The sequence below is a fragment of the Phocoena phocoena genome, chromosome 2, assembly GCF_963924675.1.
Source record: "Phocoena phocoena chromosome 2, mPhoPho1.1, whole genome shotgun sequence".
NCBI classification, from domain to species: Eukaryota; Metazoa; Chordata; class Mammalia; order Artiodactyla; family Phocoenidae; genus Phocoena; species Phocoena phocoena.
This window is the reverse complement of record NC_089220.1, coordinates 37227825-37247017: the sequence shown is the minus strand read 5'-3', so window position 1 is coordinate 37247017 and position 19193 is coordinate 37227825. Positions and strand designations below refer to the sequence as shown.

The window sequence follows — 19193 nt, the reverse complement described above, 5'->3', positions numbered from 1 at the left end:
GTGCTGTTGGATTCGGTTTGCTCGTATTTTGTTGAGGATTTTTGCATCTATGTTCATCAGTGATATTGGCCTGTAGTTTTCTTTCTTTGTGACATCCTTGTCTGGTTTTGGTATCAGGGTGATGGTGGCCTCGTGGAATGAGTTTGGAAGTGTTCCTCCCTCTGCTATATTTTGGAAGAGTTTGAGAAGGATAGGTGTTAGCTCTTCTCTAAATGTTTGATAGAATTCGCCTGTGAAGCCATCTGGTCCTGGGCTATTGTTTGTTGGAAGATTTTTAATCACAGTTTCAATTTCAGTGCTTGTGATTGGTCTATTCATTTTTTCTATTTCTTCCTGGTTCAGTCTCAGCAGGTTGTGCATTTCTAAGAATTTGTCCATTTCTTCCAGGTTGTCCATTTTATTGGCATAGAGTTGCTTGTAGCAATCCCTCATGATCCTTTGTATTTCTGCAGTGTCAGTTGTTACTTCTCCCTTTTCATTTCTAATTCTACTGATTTGAGTCTTCTCCATTTTTTTCTTGATAAGTCTGGCTAATGGTTTATCAATTTTGTTTATCTTCTCAAAGAACCAGCTTTTAGTTTTATTGATCTTCGCTATCATTTCCTTCATTTCTTTTTCATTTATTTCTGATCTGATCTTTATGATTTCTTTCCTTCTGCTAACTTTGGGTTTTTTTTGTTCTTCGTTCTCTCATTGCTTTAGGTGCAAGGTTAGGTTGTTTATTTGAGTTGTTTCCTGTTTCTTAAGGTAGGATTTTATTCGTATAAACTTCCGTCTTAGAACAGCTTTTGCTGCATCCCATAGGTTTTGGGTCGTCGTGTCTCCATTGTCATTTGTTTCTAGGTATTTTTTAATTTCCTCTTTAATTTCTTCAGTGATCATTTCGTTATTAAGTAGTGTATTGTTTAGCCTCCATGTGTTTGTATATTTTACAGATCTTTTCCTGTAATTGATATCTAGTCTCATAGCATTGTGGTTGGAAAAGATACTTGATATGATTTCAATTTTCTTAAATTTACCAAGGCTAGATCTGTGACCCAAGATATGATCTATCCTGGAAGATGTTCCAGGAGCAGTTGAGAAAAATGTGTATTCTGATGTTTTTGGATGGAATGTCCTATAAGTATCAATTAAGTCCATCTTGTTTAATGTATCATTTAAAGCTTGTGTTTCCTTATTTATTTTCAGTTTGGGTGATCTGTCCATTGGTGAAAGTGCGTTGTTAAAATCCCCTACTATGGTTGTGTTACTGTCGATTTCCCATTTTATGGCTGTTAGTATTTGCCTTATGTATTGAGGTGCTCCTATGCTGGGTGCATTAATATTTCCAGTTGTTATATCTTCTTCTTGGATCAATCCCTTGATCATTATGTAGTATCCTCTTTGTCTCTTGTAATAAATAGTTTTTATTTTAATGTCTATTTTGTCTGATATGAGATTTGCTACTCCAGCTTTCTTCTGATTTCCATTTGCATGATATATCTTTTTTCATCCCCTCACTTTCACTCTGTATGTGACCCTAGGTCTGAAGTGGGTCTCTTGTAGACAGCATATATACGGGTCTTGTTTTTGTATCCATTCAGCCAGTCTGTGTCTTTTGGTTGGAGCATTTAATCCATTTACATTGAAGGTAATTATTGATATGTATGTTCCTATGACGATTTTCTTAATTGTTTTGGGTTTGTTATTGTAGGTCTTTTCCTTCTCTTGTGTTTCTTGCCTAGAGAAGTTCCTTTAGCATTTGTTGTAAAGCTGGTTTGGTGGTGCTGAACTCTCTCAGCTTTTGATTGTCTGTAAAGGTTTTAATTTCTCCATCAAATCTGAATGAGATCCTTGCTTGGTAGAGTAATCTTGGTTGTAGTTTTTTCTCCTTCATCACTTTAAATATGTCCTGCCAGTCCCTTCTGGCTTGCAGAGTTTCTGCTGAAAGATCAGCTGTTAACCTTATGGGGATTCCCTAGTGTATTATTTGTTGTTTTTCCCTTGCTGCTTTTAATATGTTTTCTTTGTATTTAATTTTTGACAGTTTGATTAATATGTGTCTTGGTGTGTTTCTCCTTGGACTTATCTTGTATGCGACTCTCTGTGCTTCCTGGACTTGATTAACTATTTCCTTTCCCATATTAGGGAAGTTTTCAACTATAATCTCTTCAAGTATTCTCTCAGTCCCTTTCTTTTTTCTTCTTCTGGGACCCCTATAATTCGAATGTTGGTGTGTTTAATGTTGTCCCAGAGGTCTCTGAGACTTTAGTCAATTCTTTTCATTCTTTTTTCTTTATTCTGCTCTGCAATAGTTATTTCTACTATTTTATCTTCCAGGTCACTTATCCGTTCTTCTGCCTCAGTTATTCTGCTATTGATCCCTTCTAGAGAATTTTTAATTTCATTTATTGTGTTTTCCATCGTTGCTTGTTTCCTCTTTAGTTCTTGTAGGTCCTTGTTAAATGGTTCTTGCATTTTCTCCATTCTATTTTCAAGATTTTAGATATCTTTCCTATCGTTACTCTGAATTCTTTTTCAGGTAGACTGCCTATTTCCTCTTCATTTGTTAGGTCTGGTGGGTTGTTACTTTGCTCCTTCATCTACTGTGTGTTTTTCTGTCTTTTCATTTTGCTTATCTTACTGTGTTTGGGGTCTCCTTTTCGCAGGCTGCAGGTTCATAGTTCCTTTTGTTTTTGGTGTCTGTCCCCAGTGGCTAAGTTGGTTCAGTGGGTTGTGTAGGCTTGCTGGTGGAGGGGACTAGTGCCTGTGTTCTGGTGGACGTGGCTCGATCTTGTCTTTCTGGTGGGCAGGTCCACGTCTGGTGGTGTGTTTTGGGGTGTCTGTGGCCTTATTATGATTTTAGGCAGCCTCTCTGCTAATGGATGGAGTTGTGTTCCTGTCTTGCTAGTTGTTTGGTATAGGGTGTCCTGCACTGTAGCTTGCTGGTCGTTGAGTGAATCTGGGTCTTGGTGTTGAGATGGAGATCTCTGGGAGATTTTCAGTGTTTGATATTACATGGAGCTGGGAGCTCTCTTGTGGACCAGTGTCCTGAAGTTGACTCTCCCACATCAGTAGCACAGCCCTGACGCCTGGCTGGAGCACCAAGAGCCTGTCCTCCACGTGGCTCAGGATAAAAGGGAGAAAAAATAGAAAGAAAGAAAGAGGATAAAATAAAATAAAGTAAGATAAAATAAAATTATTAAAATAAAAAATAAAAAAAATTATTTTAAGTAAAAGAAAAAAACACAAAAAACCAGACGGTCAGAGCCCTAGGACAAATGGTGAAAGCAAAGCTATACAGGCAACATCTCACACAGAAGCATATACATACACACTCACAAAAAGAGGAAAAGGGCAAAAATAATATATCTTGTTCCCAAAGTCCACCTCCTCAATTTGGGATGGTTCGTTGTCTATTCAGGTATTCCACAGATGCAGGGTACATCAAGTTGATTGTGGAGGTTTAATCTGCTGCTCCTGAGGCTGCTGGGAGAGATTTCCCTTTGTCTTCTTTGTTCACACAGCTTCCGGGGTTGAGCTTTGGATTTGGCCCCGCCTCTGCGTGTAGGTCCTCTGAGGTCGTCTGTTTTTCTGTCAGGACGGGGTTAAAGGAGCAGCTGATTCGGGGGCTCTGGCTCACTCAGGCCGGGGAGAGTGAGGGGTAGGGATGCGGGGCGAGCCTGCATCGGCAGAGGCCGGTGTGACGTTGCACCAGCCTGAGACGCGCCGTGTGTTCTCCCGGGGAAGTTGTCCCTGGATCACAGGACCCTGCCAGTGGCGGGCTGCACAGGCTCCCGGGAGGGGAGATGTGTAGAATGACCTGTGCTCGCACACAGGCTTCTTGGTGGTGGCAGCAACAGCCTTAGCGTCTCATGGCCGTCTCTGGGGTCAGTGTTAGCCGCGGCTTGCGCCCGTCTCTGGAGCTCCTTTAAGCAGCGCTCTTAATCCCCTCTCCTCGCTCAGCAGGAAACAAAGAGGCAAGAAAAAGTCTCTTGCCTCTTCGGCAGCTCCAGACTTTTACCCAGACTCCCTCGTGGCTAACCGTGGTGCACTAACCCCCTGCAGGCTGTGTTCACGCCGCCAACCCCAGTCCTCTCCCTGCGCTCCGACCGAGGCCCGAGCCTCAGCTCCCAGCCCCCCCGCGCCCCGGCAGGTGAGCAGACAAGCCTCTTGGCCTGGTGAGTGCTGGTCAGCACCGATCCTCTGTGCGGAAATCTCGCCGCTTTGCCCTGCGCACCCGTTGCTGCGCTCTCCTCCGTGACCCCAAAGCTTTCCCCCTCCGCCACCTGCAGTCTCCGCCCGCGGAGGGGCTTCTACTGTGTGGAAACCTTTCCTCCTTCACAGCTCCCTCCCACTGGTGTAGGTCCCGTCCCTATTCTTTTGTCTCTGTTTTTTCTTCTGCCCTACCCAGGTACGTGGGGAGTTTCTTGCCTTTTGGGAGGTCTGAGGTCTTCTGCCAACGTTCAGTGGGTGTTCTGTAGGAGTTGTTCCACGTGTAGATGTATTTCTGATGTATCTCTGGGGAGGAAGGTGAGCTCCGCGTCCTGCTCTTCCGCCATCTTCTCCAGCCACTGTATTAATTCTTTGATAATTTCCTCCCTCTGTTTTCTCATTTGGATGTTAGATCCACTGGATTGGCCTTTAAGTTTTATATTTCTTTTCTGTTTTTCTCCCTTTTGTTTATGGGAGATGTCCTTATTTTATTTTCTAACTCTTTTATTGATCTTTTAAAATACAGCAGTTAAATATTTTTTCATAGTGCCCTGTTCCTATCTTATTGCCTTGCCAAAAACTCCATCCTCCTGGTTCTGACTTGATCCTGTTGGCTTTGTTTCCCACGGGACATGAAGCATTTACTTTGAAAAAAAGTGGAGTATGCACAAGTTACCCGGCTTCAGAACTGATGTATGATGTACATCTGAAATGTCAAACCTGGACTCCTGCTTTGCCCTCAAACCTGCTCCACCTGCAGCCTTCTCTGGCTCAATTCATGGTGTCTCCATCCTTCCTGTTGTTTTCGTCAAAAATTTATGAGTTACAAGTTAGTTTTTATTCTCTTTCTCCTATGGCATATGACATCTAATCAGTCAGGAAGACTTGTTGGTACTATCTCCAACATATATTCAGAATCTGGCAGTGGCGGGCTGTGCAGGCTGCACAGACCACTTACTCCTTCTACTGCTGCAGCCCTGGTCCCAGCCATCATCACCTGGATTACTGTTATAACCCTTTTCTCCCAGCATTTTATTATGAAAATTATAAAATATACAACAAAGTTGAAAGAATTTTACACAAATAGCTGTATTCTCAACACATAGATTCCACCCTTAACATTTTACCATGCTTGCTTTCTCATTTATTACCCATCTGTTTATCCCTCTGTCCATCCATTCTGTGATAACCTTTTAACTAGTCTCCCTGCTTCATTCCTTGTCCCATGTGTTGTTCCCACACATCAGTCCAAATGATAATTTTGAAACATAAGTCAAATTATATCTCTCCTCTGCTCAGAACTCTGCTATGGCTGCCCATTTCACTATTACTAACTCTGTAGACTTTGTAATCCTCAAAAGGAAAATTGCCTTGGTAATTTTCAGATTCCTGTGGAATTGTGAATTCATACTGAGTTTCTGTGTAGTATTACCATTGTATCACTGAGGATGGAATTGACTTTTGTCTTTTGGAGGAAATAGAACAAATGGTAGTGCTTGCTTGTTCTGAGGGCTACGATTAAAATCTTTAAGCATTCATTCCTGCCAAGGTGGTTGTCTTTCATTTTGCTTTCCATTTCAGCATATGGTGGGTGTGAATATTTATAAACAAGACTAAGTCTGATTTTACACGGGCTTTCCAAAATTAATTCTGTCCAATAGAATATGACTTTTTGCTTTGATATTGTTAAAAATCCAATGGTTAAAGAAAAAGCTAGTGAAATGTGTTAGCAGCATGCAGAACAAAACTTTAAAATATATCTCTTGTTATATAGTGCATTGTCATGTGAAGGTGTAAAATGGAAGAAATGTTGATTTTGTTTGTAACTGATATGGTGAAGCCTTTTATAAGGTTTAAAATAGAGTTCACCTTATGGTGTTGTTTCTAAAAAAAATTCAATGATCAGTTTCATTTTTATTTTTCTTTCCTTTCCTATGTTTGCTGGTTCCTCAGGGTTCCTCTTTTGTGTTTGTTTTGATCTCTTCCTTTCATTCTTGGAGGCTCTCCTTAAATGTCCCTTAATCTTTGGCTGTACAATCATGTTCAAGAGTGAGGAACGAAAAAGCCAATCAGTGGAATTTCACAGCTGGGTGATTTGGCATGGAACTGACTTTTCTATTGAGGAATCCCAAATATCAATCTCTATAGGTCTTTTCTAGGGGCTTTACTTTCTCCAGAAAAGCATCCTCTGAAATCCCACTTGTGGGTGGAGCAAGGGACCGGGGCATGCGTCTGGCTCCAGTGCTTGTGGAGAAGGTGGGGTTGGTGAGGGCTAGGGGTCCCCCTGTTGAGGTGTATACTTGTCTAAAGTCTTGCTATTGGTCCTGATCTTCAGCACACTCAGACCTCTGTCTCATCCTCAACTTCTGTAGTGTCTCTTGCCACCAATCCCAGACCTCTCTGGGATTCTTTAAAGATAGGGGTGGAGAAGCTAGAGTTAATAAGAAAGCCAGGAATCTTTGGTATCAATTTAGGAACAAAGTAATGGGGTCACGGGCAGAAGTGATGGAAAAGGAATGAAGAGATATATATGGGGAAAAGCCCCCAAACCATTGCCAGTACTTGTAACTTAAAGATCTCTCTAGGTTTTTTTGGAAACTGGTGACATGGTAGTAATGAAGGCAGGGAACTTTTGCTGGGGGTATTATGAGCTTTAAAAATTGGAGTGTGGGTGCAAGGGCAGAATTTCTAGGCTAAAATGAGCTGATGAAAATTAAAAGTAATTACTTCCTGAGTGCATCCTTTCTAGATTTGTGCTGATTTATTAACACATCCAGTTTTGTGGCTTTGGAAGTTTTTATCGTTAAGTCTTTATACTCTACGTTTTAATATTGTGATTAGCTTTTAATTTTTACTGCTAATTAAGAAATGGGATAATCCTGATAAATTCATTTCACCGATTATAGTAAATACAATTTATATACTGTAGTACATCTACTATAGTAAGCACAGCAATAAATGTTCGTTGCTACTGTAGTTTTTAGTTTCATGTGCTTCACTGAAATCCTTATAAGATATGTATCCCTTTCTATAGCTGTGGACCCTGCAGTTCAGAGCATTTGGGACTTTGTCAAGGCCAACAGAAAGCTCTTTCAGGGAAGTGGTTACATTTACTTAAAATGCTGTTATCATGGTTAAAGTGGGTGGTTTAGCAGTACAGTTGGGATTGGCTGGGGAGTGACACTGCTTTGTTGTGAGGTAGCAAGTGCAGCGATATCATATCCAGAGAATTGCTACGTGTTTGTGTTCCAAAAGTGTGGTGAATGGTTAGGATTGATTGTTCTGGCATTTGGTGGTGATTATTAGAAAAATAAATTGCCTAAAAGGAGAGAGACGAGTGGATCTTAAAAATCAATGGATCTGGGAATTTACAGCAATTGCTTCTGGTCAAGTGATGATGAAACATAAGTAATAACAGAGTTAGGAAAAGTTAATGGGAAACAGATGGAGAAGCTTATTATGGCAAGTGTGTCACCAGCTTTCTTCTGTGAGCTTGGAGGCAGATCAGAGTTAACAACTTGTCAGTGCGATGACAAGCTCTATAACTTAACAGGCAAAAGGGAGAGCCTTTAGAATTCCTAGCTCGACTGTAAATAACCTGGTACAGCTGAAGGACAGAAGAAAGAACAGGGAATTTACGCCAGGGAAAATGGTAACATTTAAACCAGTCTGTTAAAGAACTACCTAAATGTGTTTAGCATGTCCTGCTATGGTACATACACCTTCCGATCAAATTTTGAAGGTGACATAGAAGTCCCTTTCTCCCCATTGATAGTGCTTTTTTCAGTGCTGTTAGAACAGCAGGGCTCATTAACAAACTATCTACTAATGAGAAAGTGAGACCTCTTGAGCTACCGAATAGGCTTTAGGAGTCCTTTCTAGAAATTTCTGACAAACCCAGAGAAGTTTTCTAATATTTGTGTCAAGAGAGTATTTTTCTCATTATACAGCTATAGATACACAGTTTCCATAGCATATGGATTGGAGAGCTGACCCTGAACTAAATACCTTATTCCCCATTTGTTGTCATTTCACCAAAATAAAAGCAAAAATGTTTTTCTTATTGCAGCAGAAATAGGCTGCTATTCATATTCAAATTCATCATTTGAAACTTTAAAAATGAATATAAGCAAAAGGAAGAAAATAAAAATCACTAATAATTCCACTCATTAGAAATGATCTCTATTCAAATTTCACTTTTGAGTTGTAAAAATTCTAATCATAATAAACCAAAGTATATGCCAAGATTTCTTTTAAAAGGGAAATACTCTAGTGTTTTGAGGTTTTAGAGAAACCAGACGCATATGAAGATGTATTGCATTAGCGAACCACAGTTGTATCAGAATAGCTTATGCCATTTATAAAAGCATGTGTATTAATTTACATGGATTTTAAAAACACAGTTCCACATGATTCTACTTGCTCTTCGAATCTTTAATGCCACTACATTAATTCTTTACCTAATCTTTCGTATGTGTCTGAAGATCTATTATTTTCATTCTGAACCCTGATGTTACATAATTGTATGTAACTTTTATTTGAAAAGGAAAAGTAAGGTGATGAGGACCACCTGGGAAGAAGGGCTTGTCTGTGCTGTGATTCCACCTGGGCAGACAGCCCTCATGCTCCCCACAGGGGAGTCAGCAGGCAAATGATAGGATGGCCCTCAGGATTTTGGTTGATAGACCCTTGTGACTGACTCACTGAGCCCCTGGCCAAGCTTCATCCTCTTTCTGCCTTCCTTGCTCATATTCTTTCTAGCTTCTCAGTTAAGATCCTGAGAAGTCTCTCAAAGCTTGTCTTCTCTACTGTGTTCCAGTTTTTCATGAGCCCTATTTAGCAAGTAAATTCCTCTCTGGAGATGTCAACTGTTTCTCACCAAAAACAATTATGTTGGAATTGTCATCATACGTTGTCTTCAGTCAGATCCTCATGACCTCTGTAGTGTGTTTTGATAAATAATTGTACTAAGACAGTATTGGGATCAAAAATCCAGCACTTGGGGCTTCCCTGGTGGCACAGTGGTTGAGAGTCCGCCTGCCGATGCAGGGGACACGGGTTCGTGCCCTGCTTCGGGAAGATCCCACATGCCACGGAGCGCCTGGGCCCGTGAGCCATGGCCGCTGATCCGGAGCCTGTGCTCCGCAGCAGGAGAGGCCGCCCGCAACAGTGAGAGGCCGGCATAACACACACACACACACAAAAATCCAGCACTTGCAATTGATTCAGTCTTCATAGCTTGGTTTTACTTTTTGTTTTAGTTTTTTGGCTGCACCACACAGCTTGCAGGATCTTAGTTCCCAGACCACGGATCAAACCTGGGCCCTTGGCAGTGAAAGCCCAGAGTCTTAACTGCTAGACCACCAGGGAATTCCCTGGTTTTACTTTTGATTTACATTGTTTAGAAGCTCTAGGAAATTCTTCAGTAAATAAAAAAATATATTTTACTGACTTCTTTGTTAATAAATTTTCACTGTTAAAAACAGAAACCTCTGAGACATAAGTTATTTTAAGGTCTAGACTTTTTTTTTTTTTTTACAAATACTATTTTTTTTTCTACAACTTTAATATAGAATATAGTGGATTCCACATGCCAGTCTAGTTCAGAACATTTCTTGATTCTCTGGTTATCAAATTGTTGCATATTATTCTGTTTTTATTTTAAGTTCTTGCCCCTACATTTGATAACTTATATTTATTTAATATTGAATGGCAATGAGTGGCCCTCAGAGACATTCTTACTAAATTCAAGGTATTACCCACATAATGCTTACAGGACTATTTGGAGGGAGATGCTGTTTTATATTAAGTACACTCCTCTAATCACATCTATCTTCAGATTCAAGTGATAGGACATGCCTTCTCCTGTGCTTCCATAACACCTTCTATATATGTTTCTTAGAAGATTTCACTCAATATGTGTTTATCTGTCATTCTCAGAAGATTGAATTCCTTGAGAGCAGCATATAGCATATATAAATGCTTGCTGAGTAAATGAGCAAAAGAAGGAATTAATAAAATCTGGCTGAGTTTTAGCTAGCTCTAGCTGGCTCTATGAGGTACCAACCTGTATTGGCTAAGAGCATGGACTCTTGAAACCGAAACCACCTGGGTTCAAATCTTAGTTCCATCATTTATTAGTTATGTGTCCTTAGACAACGGTATATGACATTTGTGCATCTCAGTTTTGTCTTTTCAAATATGGGATAATTACGATGCCTAACTCATGCTTAGAACAGTACCTATATATAGTAAGTGCTATATAAGTGTTTGCTACTATCATTATTATCGTTTTATTTAATAGCCCTGGCATGGAATAGTGGGTGCCATTAGGAAATTAATTCTGGAATTCAGTTTTTCTCCCTGTCATCATGAAGAAGTGCTTTGCCTTCTGGGTTCAGGAGCTCTCAGCATGGGAATGGGTAGTGGAGGTCTTTAGTACACCAACAACTGAGGACATTTGTACCTTTATCAATCAGCAGGCTGCACAGGCTCATTGAACGATCAAGAAGCTTTTTATTTTGATTAGAATTGTATCAGCTCTGTATAGGAACAATGCTACCTCAGGCAGGCTCTGATTCATCTTACTTCAGAGGGTAAAACTAATTATTAGTTGATAAACATATTAATTAATAAACATAGTTTATTTGGTAGGTAAAATCTTTAACAACAGTGATCCATGGGAGAGATGATAAAGGAGTTTTGGATGATAAACAGTGGGAAGACAGGATTGAAAGATTTTCGAAGTCTGGCTCTAGCATTAGATGTTTAATGATTTTTGTTCTTTGCATTTTTTTTAAGTGGTCTATTGGATATGACTGATTGTATCTAGCTCTTGGCCTCAGGTTCATTTATTTTTTAGTCTCCCCCCCACCAACATTTTATTATGAAGAATTTCTAATATACAGCAAAGTTAAAGGATTTAACAGTGAACACACATATTCAACACACAGATTCTGCCATTATCGTTTTGCTATACTTTGTTGATCACGTGTCTGTACACTTATCCATTCTTCTATCCATCCCCTGATACATTTTATGTTTTTATGTACTTGGTTAAGTTTATTTTGCTAAGGAAGTCATCATCTGTATGGGAGAAGTCAATGATTTATTCTCAGCCCCCAGAATACAAATAGTGGCATACACATACACGAAGCAGTACTTTTAAAGAGTTGCTCAGTAAGAATTACTCTTATTGGAAGGATTCCTTAAAAGTCAAAGTGGGGGTAGAGAAAGAAATGTGTAGGTGGAAAAATAAGGGCTTAGGAAAATAATTCAATATCTTAGATAACCCCTGAAAACATTCTTTTTGATATAGTTTTTTTAGTTTCACTTTGCAAACTATGCAGACCCAGTTCTTATTGTTTCCAGTAAATGGCAGCAATCATGGAGCAGAAAAGGAACTAAGTTAAACGAAAAGCTTTAAAGAAAATCCTTGTATGTTGAGGCTAATAATATAATACACACAAAACCTAAGATATCAGTTCGTGTCAGCTTTACATCCTCTGGACAAATTATAAAATATAATTGCGTAGCTTTCCTTTTCACCGCTAGTATAGAATCTGCAATGCTAGCTCTTGTGGAGTTCTGCCTGCAAACTCTAAAGGGACTGAATAGGTCATAGGGCAAAATTTTGATTATGATTCAAAAAAGAAGGCGTAGTCACTTTGTTCCATGTGAACTAAGCAACACTTTCTAGAAAGCTGTGATTCTTTTGGAGGGCAGTTTCTGGTTGCTGTTGTTTCCTGGCAATGCATGTTTACTGGAAATGCAGGGCTGCAGAGTTACTAATGAGCGTTTATCCCTTCTATTTTTAGTTCACTTCTTTAACTGAGATGGACATGATATAATCTCCATTGAGTCAAAGGATGGCATCTAGTCCTGTGCTTCCCACCGAAGACGAACAGGTTTCCTTGGGCATCGATGATCTTCATTTTTCATTGCAAGGTATTAAGATTGGATGTGGTAACTGTGAGAACCTAACTCTCATCTATTCACAAATTGTATTGCTTTCTGTCTCTCTTATGGTAAAATATATACATGTATCTGTATTTTTCCAATTGTAGAATCTTTCAGTATACTTCAATATCTTTACTGCTCTCTCAGCTACTTAGGAAAGTAGGGAATACCTGGAAGGAACTTGGTATCTCGGTTTCTCAATCTGAGTGCATGTGTTTTATTTGCAATGAAAATTAAATAGTTAACCATAGTTTGCTTGGCATTGTTTGCACTTATTTTACATCTTTTTGAATGTACATCCTTATTTTGCCCTAATAAAAAGGAATAGTAGTAGTATTAAAAGTGAGTGAACTTTCAGTCCCATGAATTACGTGTGCCTTTATGCAAATAAGTACTGTCCGTATTTTTTTTTAATGTTTCTTGGCAATATTTGTTATGTACTTTGAAAATTCCTTAGCCACTAGACTTTACACCTCTGTTGCATATCTTGGAGCTGAGTAAAGTCAGCTAGTGTAGAATAAATAAGGGTATGGCAAGTCTTTGAAAATATTTATGTCACTGTGTATTTTAAAGTAGTTGAAAGATTATTGACAGCATTATGTAACATTCTTAGAATGTTATTTAGAAGCCATAGCTTTTGAGTCACTAATTTTTTTAATTTTTAATTTATTATTAGAAGAATTGAAGTATAATAGACATATAACATTATATTAGTTTCAGGTGTACAATATAACAATTCAGTATTTGTGTAGGTTGTGAAGTGATCATCACAGTAAGTCTAATTAACATCTGTCACCATACGTAGTTACAGAATTTCTTTTTCTTGTGATGAGGACTTTTAAGATCTACTCTCTCAGCAACTTTCAAATGGCAGCACAGCATTATTAACTATAGCCGCCATGCTGTGCATTGTATTTATTTGTGTCATGTGTGATAAAGATCCCCGAAAGACTTTCTTTCTGATATCTCTTTTTAATTAAACATGGTTTTGAATGATTAGCTTCTTGACCTTGGGGTCAATGGCTTTTAAAAATAAATATCATGTAATTTGTATAGACTCAAGAAACGTATTTTGAGGGATAGTACTTGAGGTAAGAATTTAAAAAATTCTCAGTAAGTGCATTTTTATGGTGTTATATACTCGTCATAAGTAGTTTGAATCAAATTTTCATTTATCGGAAAAAACCCAATGTTCTTATTTTTCTCTCAAGTTTTGGTTGAATATGAGTAGTAATTCATGTGCCCTAAAGTGTATCAGGATGACAGTGCATCAATAAATGGTCGGTAAATCTAATTTCTTCCTTCCTTCCTTCCTTCCTTCCTTCCTTTCTTTTTTTCTTTCTTTCTTCTTTCCTTCCTCCTTTCCTTTCCTTCCCTTTCCTTCCCTTCCCTTCCCTTCCTTTCTTTATCTCTCTCCCTCCCTCCCTTCCTTTTTTCCTGAATCAATTGATCCTGATAAGTATTTATGTATGCATTTATTTGATTTTTTTCTTCCAGTTTTATTGAGATATTATTGGCATACAGCACTGTATAAGTTTAAGGTGTACAGCATAATGACTTGACTTACGTACATCATGAACTAGTAATCACAATAAGTGCAGTGAACATCCATCATCTCAAATAGATACAAAATTAAAGAAACAAAAAAAGTTTTTTCCATATGATGAGAACCCTTAGGATTTACTCTTGACAACTTTCATATATAAAATAGAACAGTGTTAATTATATTTATCATGTGTACATTACACCCCTAGTACTTATTTATCTTGTAACAGACTGTAACTAGACTTATTATGGTGATCCTTTTGAAATGTATAGAAATATTTAAACACTGTGTTATGTAGCAGGAACTAATATAGTGTCATAGGTCAATAATACTTCAAAAACAAACAACCAACCCAACATAGAAACTCACAGAAAAAGATCAGATTTGTGGTTACCAGAGGCAGTGGTGGTGGTGGAGTTGACTGAAAGCAGTCAAAAAGTGCATACTTCCAAGTAAATCTAATTTCTCATGCTGGCTCTGCCACTTACCAGTTCTTTGAACTTGGATAAGAGACTTTATCTTTTTTGTCTCAGTTTCCTCATATTTAGAATGTGGATGATGATGCCTATATTGCACCTGTGCTTTGAAGATGAACCATAATGCATGCAAAGGGCTTAGCACCATGCTTGCCTGACATAGAGTAGGAACATAGAGTAGGAGCTCAGTAAATGCATCGTAATTTCTTTGTAGATACTACAGTTAAAGTCTTTGTCCCAAAGGATTTCTTGTCCAGGAGCACACAGCTAGAGTAGAAGTTGCATGGTGGATAGGAAAAAATGGTAAACCAGATGTCTGTTTTTCAGTTTTGACGTTTCTGTTCAATGGCTTCCCATCACACATGGGATAAAGTCTAGACTTCTTGGTGTGGCTCACAGGCACTTCCTGTCTGCTGCTCACCTTTCTCTCTGCCCTCATCTCCCACAAGCACCCTGTGCTCCAGCCCCATGGCTCCTTGAGGGGCCATGCTCCCCTGCTTGTGTGCTTTTGTTCAGGTGGTTCCCCCTGCAGCTCTCCTGTCTCCTCTTTCCACTGGAAGAGTCCAGTTCATCTAGGCCTCCTCTATCCCTGTTCACCCCAAACTTAGCCAGACTCGGCCCTCTCCATGAGCCCCACTCTTTCTTTGGCTGAGATTCACACTGTCTCCTCTGTTCTCCCATAGTACCTATTTTAGCACTTATAATAATATTATGGGTGTTATATTTAAAGATGTTTTCTTCCCCACTGTAGAGTTTTATGTAGCATGCCCTAGCTTACACAGCACCCTTACGTACATTACCTCATTTGATCCTTACAACCACACTGTAATGTAGATATTTTTATCTTCAAGATACAGAGAAGGAAGCTGTGGCTCACAAAGATGGAATTACTCCCCCAGAGTCACACAGTTAGTGAGCAGCAGAGCTCAGTTTTGACCTGGAGGATAGTTTTCTTTCCACTGCACCACAGCCACTCCGACATAGTTCAAAGAACAATTTGAAAGAGGGAATTTCCCGAACAACTTTCTCTGGAAAGTGCAAATAAATCTTAGCCTTACCCTAGTTAATCCATAGCAAACTTTCATATTTTTAATTTTAAATTTTTATAGCAATCTTTCACATCCTGAATATGGATGGGCATTTTCAAGTAACATTAATCTCAGGTTCACAAGTAGCTCAAAATAATTAGCAAATTACTGATAAATGAGTGTTTTCTTATAGCATGTTTTGAATTATACTAGGTTATACAATCTGCTCTACAGTAGGAGATGAGTATGGGCCGCTTGGCAATGGAAATGTGATATACATGTGCTGCCGGTGTGAATGATTTTTCCTTCGTGGTCTCTTTAGAGGAATATGCTGCTGGATGCATTGCTCTATAGGGGGAGAGGTGGAAAACCAATACTATACTATAGTCAGCTTTACACTGGGCAAGGGCTGCTCACATTAGCCAAATACTCTCAACTGAGGAGTTCCCATGACTGTAGAATGAAGGCTTAACCATGAAATGAATGGATTTCCCAAAGTTAAGTTTTGTATTGTTATCAGCAGATTTGTAATGATTCTTTCGGCCTGAGTTGCTGAAAGAAAGAAAGAAAGAAAGGAGGGAGGGAGGAAGGAAGGAAAGAAAGAACGAACTTGTATGTATTTCTGAAGGTAACTTTGGTTTCATTGCACGGCTATTAGCTATGTAGACGAAAACATTGATAGACAATATTATGAACATCAGCAACTACTGAACTGCAGGCTGTTGGCAATAGTCTTAAAGTCATTTGGCTTTGTACACCATGTAAGCAGACTTGTATTTCACAGAATTCACATGTGCTTAGTGATCCTTGGAGTAATATGAGTGAAGAGATTTTATGTCGTATGAAAGGCTCAGGATGACTGCTCATAAGAAAGGTTTTTTCTCCTCATTTCAGAACCTTTTTTTTAAAAGGAAGAAAGGGGCCTATTTAACTAATAATGCCTATTTTATTTTAGCCAAAAACTTATATAAGGTGAGGCAATTATGGCCATACCTTGACTGAGAATAATACGCTTAAGAAAAGATTAAAATGTCTGCATTGAAATGTGGTGAATCATTGTTGATATGCTATGAAAACAGGTATATTATGTGTGCAAGGCCAACAAGGCATCAGACCTAAGGAATCAGGCAGTGCTTTGCTGAAATTCATAGAGCAGGACAATAAACATCATTTATTGTTCATCATTTGTGTGATCTTTGAGAAAATGTCTTTATGAAGGGATTTGGCTCCAGACGCGCAGGCTCAGTGGCCATGGCTCATGGGCCTAGCCGCTCCGCGGCATGTGGGATCTTCCCGGACCGAGGCACGAACCCGTGTCCCCTGCATCGGCAGGCGGACTCTCAACCACTGTGCCACCAGGGAAGCCCATATGAAGGGATTTTTAAAGGCACTTTTTGTAGAGAGATATTTGTGATCTCTTAGTCTAGTGAGCATAGTAATATTGAAATGGTTGGATTTTAGGGAGGAAAAAGAAATGACATTTGTGAATTTGAACAATTTGAGCAGATTAATGTAAAAACTGGAATTTATTTTAGTTTAGTGCATTTTGTACTACCATGGATGGTCCACATTTTAAATAAATTATAGATATGAAAGTTTAAGCTATTAAAATGATAAATAAATGGTTGCTTTTAAAAATTATTTGCTTTACTGAGGTTTCCATTATAGAATTTCTTTACATCTTTCCATTGGATTTCTTACCTGGCAAAATAATAGGTGCTTCCTTCCCTTTTATCCTAAGAGAATAGTAAGTACATATTTTGTCTGAAATAACATCTCTGCTAAGCTCTTCAGGTGGGAAAGGTAGGTTCAGAGAACATTCCTTTGATACGATTATGGAAGCAGTAAAGGGTAAAGCTGGATAATACCACAGAGTTTTCAAGTTGGAAGGGACTTTCTTTGCCATTCCATTTAATTTGAGACCAAAGGAGGAATCCCTTCAGTAGGATTTCTGAGATGAAGATCCTTGAGGGAGTTGAATTCAAGCCCAAGAAGCTTGGGGATTTTGCTTTTAGGCAGCAGGTAGCTCTTGGGTCTTGGGAATGAGAGGACAGGGTCCATGGTCAGAGTTGTGCCTTAGGAGATTAGTCTGGGTTTGAGGTATAGGAAGACTTGAAAGGGGTGAGAAAGTGAAATTGGAGAAACTGATTAGAAAGCTTTGCAAATATCTGCGTATTGGGTAATGTTGGTGTGGATTCGAGTTATAGCAGTGAGTAGGAAAGTATGGGACAGATAAGAAACCATTAAGGTGGAAGACTCAGTAGGACTCTGCAGTTACTGACTATGCAAAATAAGGTGGAGAAGCTCCAAAGTTAGAAGCTGAGCTGCTTGAGATAATAGTGGTAGCAACTATAATGTCCAAAGTATTAACTTCCTTTTTTAAAAAGATAAATTTATTTATTTTATTTATTTTTTATTTTTGGCTGTGTTGTGTCCATTGCTGTGCAAAGGCTTTCTCTAGTTGCGGGGAGCAGGGGTTACTCTTGGTTGCAGTGCGTGGACTTCTCATTGTGGTGGCTTCTCTTGTTGTGGAGCACGGGCTCTAGGCGCGTGGGCTTCAATTGTTGTGGCGTGCGGGCTCAGTAGTTGTGGCTCGCAGGCTCTAGAGCGCAGGCTCAGTAGTTGTGGCACATGGGCTCAGCTGCTCCGCGGCATGTGGGATCTTCCCGGACCGGGGCCCGAACCCGCGTCCCCTGCATTGGCAGGCGGACTCCCAACCACTGCGCCACCAGGGAAGCCCCTTAACTTCCTTTTTATTTAGTATCTTTTCACCAAGTATTTTAATAGCATCAAATAATAAGACCATTAAATACTATTTTATATCAATATGCTTAAAATAAATTGTTGTAGATAAAAAATCCTGTTTTCAAAGAAACGCTTGAGAACTTCCTATGTCATGGAAAGCTTAATAGCACGACACAGGTCGAGGGCCCATTTGAAAGTCAAATTAATAATGAGTGAAATTGATACCTGGAATTGACATGATATTTGAAATCAACTATAGTTCAATTAAAAACAATGAGTGGGGCTTCCCTAGTTGCGCAGTGGTTGAGAGTCCGCCTGCCGATGCAGGGGACACGGGTTCGTGCCCTGGTCCGGGAAGATCCCACATGCCGCGGAGCGGCTGGGCCCGTGAGCCATGGCCGCTGAGCCTGTGCGTCCAGAGCCTGTGCTCTGCAATGGGAGAGGCCACAACAGTGAGAGGCCCGCGTACCGAAAAAAAAAAAACCAAAAAACAATGAGTGAAATTGACTGACTAGGCTGACTCCTCTTGTGATATTTTAAGTGGTAGCTATGGCAATTTTGGACACTTTATACATTTCAGATTTAAGTTTTGTTTTTTTTTTTTTTGATGTGCACCATTTTTAAAGTCTGTATTGAATTTGTTAGAATATTGCTTCTGTTTTATGTTTTGGTTTTTTGGCTGTGAGGCATGTGGGATCTTAGCTCCCCGACCAGGGATTGAACCTGTACACCCTGCCTTGGAAGGTGAAGTCTTAACCACTGGACTGCCAGGGAAGTCCCGATTTAAGTTGTTTCATAATTTTATGTACCGGGGCACATTATTTTGTTTTCAAAAATGAGGTAGGCCAATGGTAGCTCATTAGAGCAACAGCATCCAAATAGAGAATGTTATCATCAATTAGACAAAGGACTAGGAAGGAGTGTGTATTCTGTTACCTTTGCCACCACACGTGGAGTTAACTTTCATGCAGTCCTGCCAAAATGCTGGTGAATGGTTAACCATCTGCACGAACCTGTATAAACCCATGTCCAGCCAAGTTACTGTGTTGTTTCAAACAATGCTCATATGTTTTATTTAGTGCTGTTATCTTCTAGATGACATATTTTTAAAGGTTAAAAAGCCCTTTATGCCTTCTGGGTAGACATTGCTTGGTAGGGCTGAGCAGTGAAATGTGAGTCTCTGTAGTTAGGTTATTACTCCATTTAAATTTATTCATGATTTACTGAGTATCCATCTGAAGGGAG

At 39.3% G+C, this 19193-nt stretch overlaps 1 protein-coding gene across 2 annotated transcripts in view; it reads left to right on the top strand.

Annotated features, from left to right (window-relative positions):
• The first annotated feature begins 12062 nt into the window (after window positions 1-12062).
• Window positions 12063-19193, top strand: part of SYNE2 (spectrin repeat containing nuclear envelope protein 2) — a 281501-nt gene continuing 274370 nt past the window's right edge. For both annotated transcript variants that reach the window (XM_065871886.1, XM_065871885.1), the window contains exon 1: window positions 12063-12141. In XM_065871886.1, coding sequence (XP_065727958.1) covers window positions 12063-12141 — 79 coding nt within the window. The remainder of the gene's footprint in view (window positions 12142-19193) is intronic.